General features: G+C 36.2%; 5 protein-coding genes across 8 annotated transcripts; 1 reads left to right on the forward strand and 4 right to left on the reverse strand.

The window, feature by feature from the left end:
- Positions 1-368: 368 nt before the first annotated feature.
- On the reverse strand, positions 369-2503 carry AT3G57480 (zinc finger (C2H2 type, AN1-like) family protein). Of its 2 annotated transcripts, NM_001339875.1 has the most exons (3): positions 2120-2470; positions 820-1832; positions 369-671 (listed from the first exon to the last, which is right to left on the reverse strand). In NM_001339875.1, the coding sequence occupies exons 1-2, from the start codon at positions 2216-2218 to the stop codon at positions 1182-1184; spliced, it is 750 nt and encodes a 249-aa protein (NP_001319783.1). In that variant the 5' UTR covers positions 2219-2470; the 3' UTR covers positions 369-671; positions 820-1181. The 2 variants fall into 2 exon arrangements, with proteins under 2 accessions (NP_001319783.1, NP_191307.1); NM_115608.5 differs by lacking the exon at positions 369-671 and having other exon boundaries at positions 903-1832; positions 2120-2503.
- A 191-nt stretch (positions 2504-2694) lies between these two features.
- AT3G57490 (Ribosomal protein S5 family protein) lies at positions 2695-4163 on the reverse strand. The gene is made up of 2 exons (NM_115609.3): positions 3318-4163; positions 2695-3084 (listed from the first exon to the last, which is right to left on the reverse strand). The coding sequence occupies exons 1-2, from the start codon at positions 3984-3986 to the stop codon at positions 2923-2925; spliced, it is 831 nt and encodes a 276-aa protein (NP_191308.1). The 5' UTR covers positions 3987-4163; the 3' UTR covers positions 2695-2922.
- Positions 4164-4902: 739 nt separating this feature from the next.
- Positions 4903-5690, forward strand: AT3G57500 (fission regulator-like protein). Its single transcript, NM_115610.4, has one exon. The coding sequence runs from the start codon at positions 5079-5081 to the stop codon at positions 5448-5450; it is 372 nt and encodes a 123-aa protein (NP_191309.2). The 5' UTR covers positions 4903-5078; the 3' UTR covers positions 5451-5690.
- Positions 5691-6436: 746 nt separating this feature from the next.
- ADPG1 (Pectin lyase-like superfamily protein) lies at positions 6437-9040 on the reverse strand. Its single transcript, NM_115611.2, has 9 exons — positions 8687-9040; positions 8366-8497; positions 8111-8281; positions 7945-7965; positions 7625-7832; positions 7409-7490; positions 7138-7246; positions 6934-7047; positions 6437-6848 (listed from the first exon to the last, which is right to left on the reverse strand). The coding sequence occupies exons 1-9, from the start codon at positions 8939-8941 to the stop codon at positions 6645-6647; spliced, it is 1296 nt and encodes a 431-aa protein (NP_191310.1). The 5' UTR covers positions 8942-9040; the 3' UTR covers positions 6437-6644.
- A 2800-nt stretch (positions 9041-11840) lies between these two features.
- On the reverse strand, positions 11841-16270 carry SIP2 (seed imbibition 2). 3 transcript variants are annotated; one of them, NM_115612.3, is made up of 14 exons: positions 16061-16270; positions 15603-15818; positions 15243-15487; positions 15056-15146; positions 14908-14956; positions 14727-14818; positions 14518-14625; positions 14089-14211; positions 13419-13971; positions 13271-13338; positions 13028-13162; positions 12711-12928; positions 12528-12616; positions 11841-12440 (listed from the first exon to the last, which is right to left on the reverse strand). In NM_115612.3, exons 2-14 carry the CDS (start codon positions 15791-15793, stop codon positions 12081-12083), a joined length of 2322 nt encoding a protein of 773 aa, NP_191311.1. In that variant the 5' UTR covers positions 15794-15818; positions 16061-16270; the 3' UTR covers positions 11841-12080. The 3 variants fall into 3 exon arrangements, with proteins under 3 accessions (NP_191311.1, NP_974451.1, NP_850715.1); NM_202722.1 differs by having other exon boundaries at positions 11864-12440; positions 12711-12866; positions 16061-16257; NM_180384.1 differs by having other exon boundaries at positions 11864-12406; positions 16061-16257.
- Between the last annotated feature and the right edge of the window lie 409 nt (positions 16271-16679).

The following is a 16679-nucleotide window of genomic DNA, read 5'->3' on the forward strand; positions in this document are numbered from 1 at the left end:
CCAATGGTTACTTATGCTTTCAAAAACCCTTGCTTAAATCCAGATCAATCAGCAAAGTGATAATAGATTATGTGTATTTAATTTACGACATTGATTCCGGGGTCAAAGCTACTTTTTGGTGAGAAGCCATAAATTGAAGGATTTTACACACTTCTATATCTGTCTTGAGTTTAGGTACTTTGTGGCCGATGAAGCCAATATTGTTCTACTTTTGGTTGTCAAATAGTTTATTAAAACAAACAGTGAATCATAGAAATTTTGAAACAGATAAATCCTATCCATAGGATATCTTTGAGTATCTTGTAGACATAAATCATCTCTTAAATTAAAATCAATTAATCTCTTTATACAAAAGAGTTATCTTGTTTCATGGAAACATTTATGGAGAATAATATAAAAACCTTTAGTAAAAGAAAAACACCCTTTTTTGGATTATCTAGGACCGATCACTCCTCTCTAACTATGACCATTCCTCCCAAAAATCGTCCTAAAACCTTCTTGTGCTCTCTGATGATAGCAAGTTGCTTTTCCTGTTCGTAAATAATCAAACCTACGAATGGTAATCCCATTGCCATGATTAGATCTGTAACACCCTCGGGAGTTGACCACATCGATTTCACATATCTTGCTACCGCACCCACCACCATGACTGGATTTCTAACTGTAATTAACTGCTCTTACGAAAAGAATAAACATAAACATATATTATAGTCAATACCTAAATCGGATGATAATATATGCTAAACAGAGAGAAAGAGCAAAATATATCAAGTCCAAAGGAAGAATCTACACAATCAAAATTTATTAAAGAGAGAGAACCTGACAGGTCAGGGCAAAGTGGTTCCCGAACTCAAAAGCAAAGCTGTGCTCCAAACCCTACCTGTCTCGCCCTCTTATATAGCAAATTCTCAGATTGTGTGCCTTCCAAGTCCCGTTATTTTCGGCCCGAAGCCCAACACATACTTCGAAGTATTATCCAATCAATTATTTATTTTAAAAGAAATTATATTTTCTTAATTAAGATTTGAGAGGGATTTTCCAAATTCAGTTATCTCCTAGACCAGGAAAACCAATTCGACAAAACAAAAACCGAGCTCAAAAGAATATGGAAATTTCTTTCTTCCTGGCTGTGTTACAAAGAATGATACAAATCACACAAATATAAAACCACTTCCTTTCTTCTAGGCTTTAGAAGTGCCACGATGATCCTTATCGATATGCTTCAATAGATCCACCGGATCACGAAACCCTCTACTACATTTGGGACAAACATCAACCGTAACTTTGCCACAATTCTGTTTTCCATTCCTCTCTTGCGTTTTCTCTGAATTGCCATCATTGCCACTCGCAAACTGTAACTTCTGGCTTATATCGTTACCGAGTCTACTAATACTTGCTTCCGCAGAAGCGAAAAGACTAGACCATCTCGAAGAAGATGATGATGATGCAGGAGCTTCTTTTGTGTTTGTACTCAAGAAACCCATGAATGAGAAACTCGATTCAGGCTTCTTGGGTCCAGAACAACTATGATCAGGTCCAAACCGATGTTTCAAACAATGATCGATGCTACAATCTCGACATTTAATAGTATTGGAGAATGTCAAGAGTTCTCTGCATCTAGGAACAGGACATTTCTTCTTCTTGACAGCTTTTTCGTAGTTAGATGGATCACAGTCTGTATTAACATGTTTCTCCCAGGTGATGTTGGGATCTTCGTCAGGGTTTAATCTAACTCCTTTAGCACATAATGGACAAATAACCACAGTGACATCTCCTCTGTTTCCTTTTGGACAATCGTGTTTCATATAGCTACGATGATCCAGACAATACACCTTCAATAAATTTTCAAAAAAAAAGTTCAAAAGATTTGATATAAGCTTCCTCTCCGGATTCAGATAAAACAAATGAATCTTTTCAATCATTTAGCATCTAATTCTTTCGAAATGACGATTAGTCTAGATTCAAATCAACTACTGAATTTGAACATAAAAAGAGACGAACTCATGTATAAATCATATAATTGACCAGAGACTTAGAAGAAGCCACGATGATTCTCTATACAGAAAAATCATGGCATTGGAATGGTATCGAAAGAAAACGGAGAAGGAGAAAGGGAGACCTGAAGGCAGCGATCGCATGTGAAGGGCAAGAAATCGATCTGTTTGCAATAATCGACGGAGCAGTGTTTACCCAGATCTGGAAATTCTGGAGTTCCCATTGTTGAGACCGAGCTTTCGAGAATATTACACAAACAACAATTCCGACAAAAAAAAATCGAAAAGCAATCGTAGGATAGTATAGAGAAGTAAGAAAAGATGGTTTATTAGAGTTTCCCGGCGAGATAGACACACCGGGAAAAGAAAATCCCCAGATTCCGAGAATTTAGATCAACAGAAAAACTCGGGCAAGGAAGAAGAAGAAGAAATTTGTAAAGGAAAGTCAACGTCATTCCCATCTTCTTATTTTCTTCTTTTTTCTCTCTTTGACTAAAAAAAATTCGATTTCACCAACCAATTAAAACTGTGACTGGGCTTACTAAGGTCTAAGGCTTTTATTCATTTCATTTCAAAACTTGGGCTTTAAAACATATTCAACGATGTTGGGAACAGGCCCATTTATCTAGCCTTCTCTTCTGCAATAAAGTATTTTTGTCTGATTAAAACATATTTTCCAGGTAGATTATATAAATCTCGTTGTAATCATACCTTATATCATTCACTGCTAGATCCAAATTCCATATTGTTTCAAGCCGTAAACCCCAATTATAAGAAGATTCGTATGATTGAATTCAAAGTGTAAAACAGATACGTATCTAGATTACTAAAGACATTATAACCGACAAATCAAAAAACCAAGGTTGGAACAAAATCTGACTTGAGCTTTTGACAACACTCAAGTCTCATGTAACAAGATAAAGTGGTATTACTCTACGCTTTTGTCTACAACAACCTCGCTGATCTTGACGCCAGGAGGTATAAGCAAGAAATCAGTGTGCTCTTGGTATGGTGATTTTGAGAATCTCGTCTCTTTCCAGAATTCCGGTGTAAGGAATCCGTATGTCTTCTGCAGACAATCAAATGTTGCCTGACCAAAAAAAAACAACAACAATTTGAATTACATTAGTCAGAATTTAGCGTAATCAAACAACCTAAAGCATTTCAATTCAAGCAATCTTAAACACAAACTCACATGCTCAAACCAATACAATCAGCTAAATCCTAATCTTCAATATAAATTCACTTAACTGGTAATGATTACTTTTTCACTGCCTAATTCAGAGTTCATCAAACCAAAACAGCCATTGTGAAAGTACATACCTTGACGAAGTTTCCAAGAGTTTTGGTGGATCCTCTAGAAGAAGTAAAGACATCATCAATTCCAGCGAATTGAAGAACCTTCTTAGGAACTCTAGCCGCCACAATACCAGAACCTCTCGGAGCTGGAACCATACGTACAGTAACAGATCCACATTTCCCGGTTACCTTACACGGAACCGTATGTGGTTTTCCAATCTTGTTACCCCAATAACCTCTTCGTATCGGAACCACAGACAATTTCGCGAGAATGATCGCGCCTCTGATCGCCGTCGCAACTTCCTTGGAGCATTTGACTCCTAATCCGACGTGACCGTTACTATCTCCGACGACGATGAAGGCCTTGAATCTCGTTCTCTGACCGGCTCTGGTTTGTTTTTGAACCGGCATGATTTTCATCACTTCGTCTTTCAATGAAGGACCGACGAGTAAATCTATGATCTGGTACTCCTTGACTGGGAGAGAATGGAGGTAGATCTGCTCAATCTTTGTGATCTTACCTTCCTTTACGAGACGACCAAGCTTAGTCACTGGCACCCATTTCTCCTCCTCTGGAGCACGACCTGCACGGCGACCACGACCTCTCGGACCACCTCTTCCACCGCCGCGACCACCGAATCCACGTCCGAAATCGCCGCGATCTCCACCACGTTCGACACCACGTTCCGCCATTGTCGATGCACTCGATTTTGCGTAGAAGAGCTAGGAGATTTGATTCAGTTTTCGGTGTGTTAGCGAGAAACGGCGGCAAAAAATGATTCTACTTATATCTCCAGACGAGAAGAGATAGTTAGGGTTTTCTGGCTAAAATGAGCTTATTGGGTTTATAAGCCCATTACTAAACTAAGGCCCAACATATGATTCGTGTAATGTAATGACTGTTTCTTGATTCGTTTTTTTTTTCTGTGTCAGTTATTGCATGTTTCTTGAAAAATATTTTTTTGGGGTGATAATTTTTTCACTGCATAAACATTATTGAGCTGACACATTGACATATTTAAAAATAAGAAGATACAGAGATAGAACAAGATGAACAAACCCCACCATTGATATTACCTGCCAAAAATCAACAGACAAATAAAAAGACAAGACCACGTAAAAATCTAAATTAGTTACTAGTGAGTTCACAGATAAAAATGAATTTATATATATATATATATATATATATAGTCATGATTATCACATTTATTTTGTAAGAGTAAGTAATGGTTAGTTGAGTCAAAGAGGACTCAATAGGGGAGAGTAGAAGTGGCAGAGAGAGAGGGTGGTGGTCATTGAAGGAGTAATGGGGACAACAAAACAAACACCTCTTCGTTTTAACCAAATGCATGTGGTTTTTGGTTTTTACACACACTGAGGACAAATTGGGAATTGCGAATTTTAATTTTTTCATATATAAACTGTTTTACTATTTACGTCAAAAACAAAAGCAAAAAACTTTTTTATTTTTCTCATTGTATGTTTTTCACATATATATACATATACATAAATATCCTTAAATTCAATGCCTATGAACCAATTAAGTTCATAGAATCATGGATAGAAAAGGAAAAAGAAACCATCATAATTACAATGAGACCATTAGTATTCAATGTTATAAAGATGTTTTTTTAGGAGTAACATTTTTTTTTTAATGAAAGTAATTTGTTTTCTTAAAGTCGATATAATTAACCCCACTCTCTCTACTTCAATCAAGTCTTAAACCTTTGCTCCCACAAGCTCACCTGAAACTCTCTCTCTTCCTCTTCTCACACTGTCTCTCTCATGTTCGGAGCCACGGCAAGGCTCGATGACCAACTCAGCACCACACCAACCACCATTTATATAGACCCACCCTCCCAAGACCAGCCGAGTCACAACTCGGACCACCGTTCAATAGAAACACTCGTTGTTGTCTTAGCCGTCATCACCATTTTATCCGTCTTAGCCGGCGTTTTCGCTCGGCTTTGTGGCGGTCGCCACTTATCTCACGGCGGAGACCACGACATCGAAGGTTGGGTCGAGAGAAAGTGTCGTAGCTGCATCGATGCCGGCATTCCTGCCGTATCCGCTGCTCCTTCACCTCCACCGCCGCCACCGCCAGCAACGGCGGAAGAGCGGAGTAAGCCAGCAGCCGAGGAGCAAACCAAGAAGTGAAGTAAAAAAAAGGGTAAAACTACATTCTTCGTTTTAGCTTTAACACTATGTAATATCATTAATTTTGAAAACATGTTCCTTTTTTTGTTATGTACCTTAGTCTACGGACATTGATTTCGGAATTTCCTCAGATGTTTTATGATTATTTATGTCTTTCAAAAGAAAGAACAAAAGCAAAGTTCTTTGTCAACTTTTAACTTTAAATAAATCCGTTGAGATTAAAGAGCAACGGCATTAACCAAAAAAAACACCAAGATTTACTTTATCCTTATAGCAACAAAATAAGAGGAACATTCACGTAAAAAGTAAATCATTTAATACAATGGACTTTTGGTAAAGTAGGCCAAAACATAAGAGCATCCTTAATGGGGGATTTTAAACAAGTTTCTTAACAAAGAATAAAAAATTTATATGATTTAAATATTCATAAGTCTCTTAACTTTGATGAAATCTAGGCAAATTGTCTCTTAGTTAAGAGATAATTGGTCTTGGTTTCACCAAATTTAAGAAACCCATAATTAAAAATATTATTTATCTATACTTACACTTCAATTTTGTTTAAGAGACTTAAGCTTAAAAACTACCATTGAGGATGCTCTAAGGGTTCGCTTAAATGCCTTGGTCCTTTTGGTTGATTATGGGATTTAACATTTTTATGTAAGTACATTGATTATTGAATGGACTAAAGAGTAAAGTAGGCCACAATAATGCAAGCGCTCACTGAAAACTAGGTTAATTTTGGTATTTAGCATCTCTTATTGAAAAACACACTTATAAATTACTAGCATTTTCATGCAAAAAAAGAAGAAGGCATATTTCGATTTAAGATTTACAAACTTGGCCCATGTGACTTGTATCAACTATTTGCACAATTAAGAACCTTAGTATATACTATGAAACTCTATTCTCACTCCATTTTGCCTACCAAACTATAATGCTGAAATTGTGCATATTCCTTTTCATTTCTAGTACTAGTAAATCAAAATATTAGACAAATAATCTTATTACTTTATTCATGAAAATACAATAACAATAAATATTGGTGATTTTATATGTAAACAAATCTTTCGACTATTTTTGCATATATCTTTACTACATGTATTAAGAAGCAATGCATGTAGTACAATATACATGCTATATATAAATATGCATATCTATGTAAATATGTGTATGTGCATTACATAATTAGCTCAGTTAAGAGCATTTAGGAGAAACGGTGCCTTGATTTTTAACATTGGCATTTTTGCAAGAAGCTGTTCCTCCTTTTATTTTCACGTTCTCAAGCACAATCCCTTGACATGGATACTTCTCGCTGCAATTCAACGTTATCGCCACATCCGTAGCGCTCGTACCAGATATGTTCTTGTACACAACGTTTTTCACTTGCACTGCCGACTCCTGATAACATATTTCACATTTTCAATCCGAGTGAATGCTTGTCTAGTAAGAAGAAGAAAAAAATATTAATCGATCAATCAATTACTTGGTCTTCGCATTTGTCCTTGTCGCAGTAGTCCTGGTCGATTATGATCGGATTCTTGACGTTTTCCATTCGAATATTTTGAAATTTAATGTTCTTGGCAGTTCCTGATCCTCCCTGAAATCATTAGGGGTTGTTATTGACAATTTCAAAACATATGGTGCAAATTTGAGTGGAGTGTTTGTGAAGATAATCAAAATCAGCCACCTGATAAGTCTTAATCCTAACTCCATTGTCACTCTCAGAGAACTTAGCACCATCCACATTAATTCCCGAGACATAAGCTTTCGAATTGTCGTCCCCCAAGCTCCCAATGCTTCTCATCATAAAGATTAAACAAAGATCAATATATTAGTTTATATACTTACTTCATTGAATTGTAAGAACCATCAAATTAACATCAATACTTTAAAATATAATATAGTTTCACTACTCTTATATTAGGATTTGAAAGAAAAAAAAATATGTTTTGATTTACCTGATCCCGTGACCGGGGCCGCAAGTTAAATCAAAGATTTGAAGATTTTGCGTTCCATCCTCAATGGATATACAATCATCACCTATATAGAAGCAAACCAAGAACATTCTGATTATTTACGAATCAATAAATGATAGCTAACATCCTTAGTTTAGCCTTAGCATGCATTTGTTATACATATATACACCACTAAGTTAACAATATATGAATCATTACCTGTTCCGATATCTGAGTTGGAGACTCGAATGTTTTGAGTATTAGTGATATGGATACCATCTGTGTTGGGACTATCGCCCGGAGCAGTGATCTCAACATTACTAACTTCAACTTTGTTGCATTTCTCAATTGAAATCTGAATCTGCTGCGCATTTTTCACCCTCAGATTCTTCACATTCAAATTCTTTAAATTGTATAAAGTAAGAGCCTGCGTTTGCATAAACACACCCACTTGCAAATATCAATATCAAACGTTCACGTAGTTTAGATGTGAAGAAATTAATCAATCAATACATATACATGGAGATGTGTTTACTTACCGTTGGAGCTTTTGTGCATGGCTGCATACAAAAATAAAATGTAACCAATTAATATTAATATGATGACAAAGAAAATTTGACTAATTAACATTGTGACAATTACTTAGGTATTATTTAAATAAACTATATGTATATGAAGCTATTGGTGGACTATATATGTGCATACCTTAGATTTGTCGATTTTGCATGAGTTCTGCCACCAGGTTTTTCCGTTGCCATTAATAATTCCCGTCGAGCCACCGTCGATTGATAGATTGTTAACGTCCTCTAAGATAAGCCAATGGTTTTTGTCTTTGTAATCTGAACGTTTCGTAGATGCTGATAAAGTGCCTAGGATCTGCAGTTAATCAGTGACAAAAAAAACAACTAATTAATTGAAGATTACTGAGTAAAGTTGCAAAAACAAAAACACAAATATTACCTGAAAGTTACGTAAGGATTTGCATGGGCCTCTAAATCGAGTAGACTTAAGGAGATAAGTCTTTCCTTTAGGAACCAAGAAAGTAGTAACTCCATTTGTTGAACATGCTTTCTTCCATGCTTTCTTGAAGGCCTAAGCATATATTTCACACCCATACTTATGCATGCATCATCAATACAAAATAAAACATATCTATATCTTTTAAAAAACTATGATCGTTATATCTTTTCACACCGGAATTTGGAAATTCCGTAACTAATTATTGATATTAATAAAGTTTATATCCAACAAACATATATGTTTAGACAGAATACAACTAACCTGAGTATCATCAGTTTTTCCATCTCCTTTGGCTCCGAAGTTTGAAACACTAACGGTTGATGCTTCCAAAGTGGTTTCGTCTGAGCTTATCAAGCTAAGAACATCATCGTTGTTGAGCTTGAGCAAGCTATCGGATTCAAAACTTCCATCTTCATGACCATATCCATCATCAACGTTGCTACTCAAAGCTTTACACAACGAGAGCATCAAAAGAACGCATAAGAAAACAGCAAGATGTCTGCAACAACGGGCCATTTCGATTTTGATCGGTTTTGCAGAAAAAAGAATGTGTGCTGTTTTCTTGTGAGTGAGATGAGAATGTTTGCCTGTCTTGTTTGGGATTGTGTAATATGAAATTGAAGAAGTGGGAGGGTGTAAGTATTTATAGACGAATTGAAGGAGGAAAAAAGTTAGGTTTATTAAAGTTTTAATGGCGTACTTGGAGGTATGGAGAGAAATTGAGATTGATACGAAAACATCACTTTAAGCTTCAAGCCTTACCTCCTCTCCCCCCTATTTTTTTTTTAATTGTTTTAATTTTACATTGAGAGTTTCACAGTTTAATTAGTTACGTATTTTTTTCTGTAAATTAGAAAAAGAGTTAATTTTCATCATCATATACTATTCACAGTAACATTTCATCATGTGTAATTACTGAGCTAAGCAATGCGTGATGTATTATATCAAAAGTTAGAAAAGAATAGAAAACAAAAATCAGCAAAAGTGACAAGAAAACGTCGTTGTGTCCTGTGTCTCTCAAAGTTTTGGGTTCCTTTTGTTATTTCTTGGTTCTTCTGTTTTTGTCTGTGTCTATGAGGCTCTGATGATATCATCGTTTAGGAAAATCTGCAGAAAACAATATACTGTATTCATCATATTTCTTTGTATCGCATTTCGCATATTAAATCTCATATTTTTCTTTGAAAATTGGCATGTTTATTTTAAAACTCACATAGTTCCGAGCATCGAGTATTAAACTACATGCGTTTCTCATTATTTTTCAAAAGTTCCCACAAACGACGTCATAGACTTGTAAGTTGTAACTAACATGAGAGTTTAAGAAAAAAAAAGACAGAGGACTTATCTGGATTATTGTCTTGGATATGTGAAAATCTGAATATTTTTGCTATCTAAAATGTTAATCATAATTCCTTAACCAGACATGATTAAAATTGTAACGAAATAGTTTGACACCTGATTTCCATCCTCTAATAAATTACTAATCATTAAACCAACATGAATTGGTATACCGAAATTAAATTGTTAGGCGTACTCGTGAGATTAGAATGAACTCATTAAGTTCATGTCGAAAAAGTGCATATTGCTATGTTGTGGACTTTTAATTAACTAGGGTCATGGTCAGTTATCAATACTTATTTGAAATAGTTAAAATTCATTTACTTTCGAAGAAAGTTAGGATGATATATACGTAAGAAGTGTAAATGTGCCAAAGTACCAAATTCAAATAAGAAGTGTAAATACGTAAACGGCAAATACCTAATGTAATGATTGAAATGGTATGGTAAATAATAACGCCAACAAGATCTAATTTGCTTGAAAATCAACTGAAAAGTTTATCGGGAACAACTTTGCATTCAACTCCCAAATGATGAAAAATATTAGTCTCAAAAGTCTTTAGTAGTTAGTACAACACGTCTCGTGAAATTTGGTATATATGGTTCATTAATTAGTTAATTAAAACCATACATTAATTTATCATAATGAAAATACCAATTTTCTTCCAAAATAAAAATAAAAATACCAAGTTACTTTGGAAATTTAGTTATGAATCTTATGATTTACTAATATGTCAATTATTTAAAGTTTAGTATTTTGTTATTGAAACCATGTCAAGCATTGTTTTCTATGATTTCAAAGGTGTCTTTTAGTATAATTTCAAAGAAACTAGCGGCCAACCGGGTTGCGGCTTAAAGAAACCTACAAAAATACTACAATGCATGGGACATCATGAACAATGGTGAAGACTTGATGCCCATACATATATTCCTATCGATTAATAAGCACAAAAGATCACGTACTTATCCTTATTATACTTTATCTAATTGTTTTGTAATTACCAATTAATTAATACAAATATTTGTATATACTAGTGTTAATATGTAGATGCGCGTATGGTGTAAAAATAGGCAGAAGTTAAAGGCATGTGCGTAGTTTGCTTGAGAGACCTAAAGGTATGGTCGAGAGTCATGTCTTTGGAAATTTATCTAGTCATTGTTATAACTTGGCCTTAGTTATTGCTTCCTTCTTTGAATTTATCTCTTGTATTTTTCTTAATTAATGGTTACGATTCAACTTGCACATCGTTTTCGTGGATGTCACTATTTCACTATTTCATTTTTAAAATATTACTACTTGGTGTAGGTAAAAGAGCAAAGAAAGATAAACTTAAACACTGAAAAAGATGGAAAAGACATGTACGTTTGAATTCTTTGGGATTCCGTGCTTCGAATTGGGTTGATCGTGTATTTATGAGCTAACTAATGTTTTGGGGTTTTTTAATTTTTTGAAATTAATGTTGCACTATGTTACGTTCCATGGAAAAATATCAACAAAAAAAAAATAGCTAGATGAAGAAAAAAACAGAGTAAAATATTCGTATATGCGTTTTTTTTACACCAAACAAGTAAAATATGGAACACAAATATTAGTTAGCTCATATATGGATTGTCGTACAACAAAATGAAGTTTGAAGAGACGAGATGATGACGTACTAATCCATACACATTTCATTGTTCAAAATATATAATAGTACTAGTATCTGTTAATTTCGTTGGTGCGAATAGTATGTAAGGCGTCAAAAAGTTTATGATCATCATATAACTGACTTGTCATCATTATTCGTATTGACCCTTTAAATTACGTACTCTACCTGGAACTTCTTCTGATTTTTTAGGTATTGTAACTTGTAAGAGTGTCGGTTTTCGAATTGTTTGGCTAAGACGACTTTAGATTTGTAAAGCGCCAACAATTCTAAATATATATATAATTACCCTCTTTATCAGAAAAAATATTCTAAAAATAAAATCATTAGGCTTTGGTTCCAAATAGACCAAATAACCAGGATTTAATTTTGGATAATTACTTCAACGACTATTTCTAATTGGGGACTTGAGGTTGGCCAACACTAAAAAAACTCACAGTTTCATTTGAGAGGAAAGCCGAAAAATAGTTAATTAGGAATTTAGGAGCAAATTATTTGTTTTAAGGTACTATATTATTAGAACGAAACTACAAGGGGACGGTGCTTCCCCAACTTGACGAGATTACATTATTACAAAGCGAAGAATGACCATTAATTTCCTAATTTATTGATGCCTTTATACTACAAAATGATGAATGACAAATTGGTGAAAAAAAATAACTTATTGGTGGTCTAGACCAGAATCTCAACATGCCATCTGAACATTTCCTCCCTCGTCACCGGCAGATTCAAAGTCACAAGCCCAACCTCGGCGTCGTACGTGAAATCAGTCTCTGTGCTTTCAACGGCGCATTTTAGAGGACGCTGAGAAGAGTAAGCTCCAAAACGACCACAGCCTCTGACACTGACAGATACCAGAGCTGTTGGAGAACGGTTATCGCTGAGCGCGGGAGAAGCCGAGGAGATCTCTCCATCGAAGAATTCAGGATTCTTGTCGGTCACGTGATTGATATCAATCGACTCGATTGCTCCACTTGAGTTGAACATGTCTACAAGTCCTATTGGTGCGAACGAAATGTTTTCAGTGATTTCCTGTATAGCCAAATTTCGTCATTCACATTATGACTCCAAGTTGTTATCAATCCAAGTCATGGTAATATACAACAAGACAAAACGTACCTTCAAAGGAGAGATGTGGAAGAGTTCATATTCAAGGACTTTGAGGGTGAGAGGAATTGAAGCACCTTTAGGTAGTCTTACCACCTCACCTGTAAATCAAAACCAAGCTCATGCTTTTAGTATTGATCTGAAGTTTCAAGTTTTTTTCTTATTTGAGGAAAGTAGATTGATTGATTTTTATACCTGATCTGTATGCATAGACTATTGAATCTCCACTCCAATCTTCACCAGCCACTTGAGAGATTAGATCAGCATCATCCGCACGGATTGAACCCGTGAGTGTGCCAGGAGAAGTATCATGGATCTGGTTCTTCTTCGTTTCCTTGCACCAACCAGCACCTTGACAATTGAATACACCAACAATACCAGTAAACTTATTCATGTTCCAGATCTTGAGCAAGCTGAAAAGAATTCAGTTTCCGCAGGTGTTAGTTAGGCTTAGGCTTAGTCTTAGGAGTGGAAAATAAAGAAGAGAAGAGTTAGTTAGAAAGCAGGCAAACCTGATTCCATCTCTAGCTGGATCAGCGAATAAGCAGTCACGGGTAGGCCTACCCGGGAGCTTAGCCCGAAGAACTGAACCATCAGGAAGAACCAGCTTCCTCAATAGATCAAAGTTGTGGTTGCCTGGCTTATCACTGCTCATATAATTTGAAAAAAAAAAACATATCTCCAGTTAAACCCTCAGATTAAAACATTACCTAGTCAGAACAAGAATCAAGTTAAGGATGAGAGGAGAGCTTTACCTGACATAGATTGCGCATCCACCCACTGCACGCGCTGCAGCATGGTACTCTGCAGTTGGGTGTAGACTCTGAAGACATCAAAGCTTCAGTTACAAGTGAACTCATACTTCTTAGACTTGTAAAAAAAATAAAATGTCTCTTTACTTACATGGAACATATCCCAGTCAGGTTGCATGAACTCTCCAAGGAAAAGGCTGTTGTATGCAACCGATGCAATGTGGATGGTGTGAGAAGCAGGATCTCTTGGGTAGAAATCATCGGAAGCTCTAACAATAGCGGTTTGTTTTGCGCTGTAAAGTCCGTCTGTGTTGTGACACATGCAAGATATGCAACCATTATCTGTGAAGTTCCGGGCAATTGAAGCTTCTAAAGCTTGCTGGTAGCTACGAGTGAGAGAGACTCTCCCGCCAAGACCAGCACCTAGGGTTTCAATGATGTTCTGGACGTCAACTTTGACTCCATCTATACCACATGAAGCCAAGTATGAATGCAGTTCGTTGTAGAAGTTGAAAACTTTCTTCGGATTGACAAGTCCGAGACCATGAACAGCAAGGCTGTCCATTACTATATCTGGTTGGTTCCCTAAGACACCTGGAGACTGAACTGGGTATGCTAATGCACTATCATAGTGTTCCATTCCAGAAGCAGCGGGTTTTACTCCACCCCAGTATCCAGCTAAAGCATGCCATGCATAAACTTGCCTGTGGATAAAGAAGTCAAGCCATAAGTATGCAATGTTTTTTGTCAAATGCTTGATGTTGTGATTAAACAATCAGCTTGAAGACCAGAGTGTTGTAAATTAAGAAGAAAGGACATACTTCACATTATGGCGCTGCTTCGCATTGTCAACTACACTCTTTAGTCCTGACACTTGCGTATCCTTCTGATCACTCTTCTGAAATTTTGCATTCTCCTTGATACCAACAAGCCTAGTAGCAAACCTGCATACATAAGAATGCAGAAAAAGTTAGCAATTACCAACAAAATATTATGGTAACAACTGTAGAATATCCTCAAGCTCGAGCTGTCTAGTGAGCACACTCACACTCGGCTTATGAACTAAGGATTCGACAATTCCAATGCATAGATTGAAATAGATGAATCTTATTTTCTTTCAACCACATGAACTTTAGTTTAAAGTACTCAAGCCTCGATCTAGTTTTGCTGGACTATTATTTGGTGAACTGAGGACATATTTAAGATGCCCATCTATGTGACTACAAAAATAAAAGACCGAGAGATCTTACTGTGCTCCTTCCTGAACAACGCAGTTTTCATCTTTCTCTTTGTTTTCTATTTGTTGCCAACCATCGTCTATGATCAGAAACTTCGGAGGGGTACCTCCTTCAGAAAGACTGCAATAAACCAAACACATCAGAGACTCAATAAACTTATACTGCGGTAAGCAATTACAAGTATATTAACAATATGCCACTCTACTTCCATATGAAGGTACCTTTTAAGGCCTTCATCAACACCCTCGGCAGTCACATCTGTGTAGAAAGCGTCCCATGTGCACCAGCCAAACCAGTCTAGGAAAGAAGGAAGCTAAACAAACAAAGTCAAAGACAATGATGAGATCATATAAAATCAGATTGAACTCTTGTTGTGACCAAAGCCATGAAATGTTCAATCACCTTCTTCTTCTCACGATGATGAAATGTCTGCATGTGTCTCTCCACAGCCCTGTAAAATACAAGGATTGCCGCATAAGAAAACATATATAACCTTCACATCAATGAAACAGAGACATAACATAATATTTTGGCTATTTTGCAAACATACTTTACGGATTGTCTGATAACTTCAAAGGGATTGGTTCCAGCATGAACATAAACAAGGTGAGTTCCCTGGCTAGTTTCCACCGCCTTATCTCCTGCAAACACAAAATCAACCAAAAACGAAATTTCAATTCTGGTCTGGAAGTTGTGAGCTCATTTCTATGGATAATCTGTACAACAAATTCCCCTACCACTCTCAAAACAAATCTCAATCTCATTCTTCTCATTTCCTTGCAGAACAGCTCTGAACTGGCCTTCAAGGAGAGGGAGAAAGACGGTATAAACAGTAGGAGCATCATCCCCATTCCCTTCAACCTCATCCTTGCTTTCCAGTAGCATGAACTGTGTCTCCAAAGGAATGTCTTTTCCACAGCTTCCCATTCTCTGAGTCATCCACCATAGCTTAAACCGGAAACAGCACATGAACCGAAGACCCCTGAGAAAGATTTAAAAACAATTTGCTTAAACAAACCATCAAAGGACCTGCGTATTGCTCAAATAAGTTATAGAAAGACGCTATATCAGAGGAACAGGTATATTTAGGTGCTTACTCCAATACACCGATGGGGAACACATGAAGACTCTTGCTTTGTTCAAACGTCGCGCCTATAAATGAACCGGAAACGAATCCATTACCGGTAACCGGAGTTAGGATAATGTTGTCAGGGATTTTGGTAAGGATAGTCTTCCCTTGAACAACGAGGTTATCGTTCTGTACAGAGATATTTGATGTAATCGTCATCTTCTCAACACCGCTTCTAGATTAACTGTATCAGATAATCACAAGGGATAAACCAACAACGTTAAGAAACAGATCCTTCAAGAGGAATTAAACAAACAAAATCCAAATTAGAATCTTTCCAAAAACGGAACATGAATCTAAGATGCCATTTTGAGATACCAATTATCTGCTCATACCCCTAAAGGTCTAGCAAATTCGAAACAATGAATTAAAACATTCAATCAAAATTTGAGTTCGAAACATAACAATGAAACCAGAAGTACTCACCGGATTGCTTCCTGGTTCGTCCGAGCTCGCGGTACTAGAGCGAGAAAACACGGCGATATGAGGGTTGAGAGATGAACTGGAGTTTGCAGAAGCTAAATGTTGCTTGTGCAAAAAAAATAGAGAACAAGGAATCGCCGCCAAAAGTGGTGACTCCTACCGTCAATGAAGAATCAGTAATCAGAACGGTGTGTTTGGCTAATGAAGGTGGCGGAGAAGACGCTTTATATATGCGAGGAGATTTGGTAAGAGCCGTTGCGATGTTGCCACGTGTCATATTATTACTCTTTTTCCGTGGAGATGGAAAAGTTGCTAGAAAAAATCGTGATATTTTTGTCGCTCTCCTATTGCTGAATCAGAGACAACTCATTACAAAAAAAATATACTTTGTTTTTTACTACGTTCTTTCGATTGTGTCAGTTTTTTTTTTGGTAAAAATACCAAAATACTACTAGCATTTAAATTGAATTTCGTATATTTTTATAAACGAATAATAATAATAGTTGTAGTTAATATAAAATTAAAAAATATTAGTTAAAAAATCAGTTTACCCAAATTTTAGCCTACTTTAAAAATGTCAAACGGCTGTTAACGGAGGAATTGCTAATATGAAATGTTGAAA

The sequence above is a fragment of the Arabidopsis thaliana genome, chromosome 3, assembly GCF_000001735.4.
Source record: "Arabidopsis thaliana chromosome 3, partial sequence".
Classification (NCBI taxonomy): Eukaryota; Viridiplantae; Streptophyta; class Magnoliopsida; order Brassicales; family Brassicaceae; genus Arabidopsis; species Arabidopsis thaliana.

Coding starts and splice junctions, on each gene's coding strand:
- AT3G57480 (NM_001339875.1), bottom strand. CDS start 2,218: ATGGGAACTCCAGAATTTCCAGATCTGGGTAAACACTGCTCCGTCGAT. Junction 1,833..2,119: donor CATGCGATCGCTGCCTTCAG/GTCTCCCTTTCT, acceptor AATTTATTGAAG/GTGTATTGTCTGGATCATCG.
- AT3G57490 (NM_115609.3), bottom strand. CDS start 3,986: ATGGCGGAACGTGGTGTCGAACGTGGTGGAGATCGCGGCGATTTCGGA. Junction 3,085..3,317: donor CTCTTGGAAACTTCGTCAAG/GTATGTACTTTC, acceptor TTTTTTGGTCAG/GCAACATTTGATTGTCTGCA.
- AT3G57500 (NM_115610.4), top strand. CDS start 5,079: ATGTTCGGAGCCACGGCAAGGCTCGATGACCAACTCAGCACCACACCA.
- ADPG1 (NM_115611.2), bottom strand. CDS start 8,941: ATGGCCCGTTGTTGCAGACATCTTGCTGTTTTCTTATGCGTTCTTTTG. Junction 7,247..7,408: donor GGCCCCGGTCACGGGATCAG/GTAAATCAAAAC, acceptor TATGATGAGAAG/CATTGGGAGCTTGGGGGACG. Junction 7,048..7,137: donor TTAGGATTAAGACTTATCAG/GTGGCTGATTTT, acceptor TAATGATTTCAG/GGAGGATCAGGAACTGCCAA.
- SIP2 (NM_115612.3), bottom strand. CDS start 15,793: ATGACGATTACATCAAATATCTCTGTACAGAACGATAACCTCGTTGTT. Junction 13,972..14,088: donor AAGCAGCGCCATAATGTGAA/GTATGTCCTTTC, acceptor CTTTATCCACAG/GCAAGTTTATGCATGGCATG. Junction 13,163..13,270: donor GGATGCGCAATCTATGTCAG/GTAAAGCTCTCC, acceptor TTATATGAGCAG/TGATAAGCCAGGCAACCACA.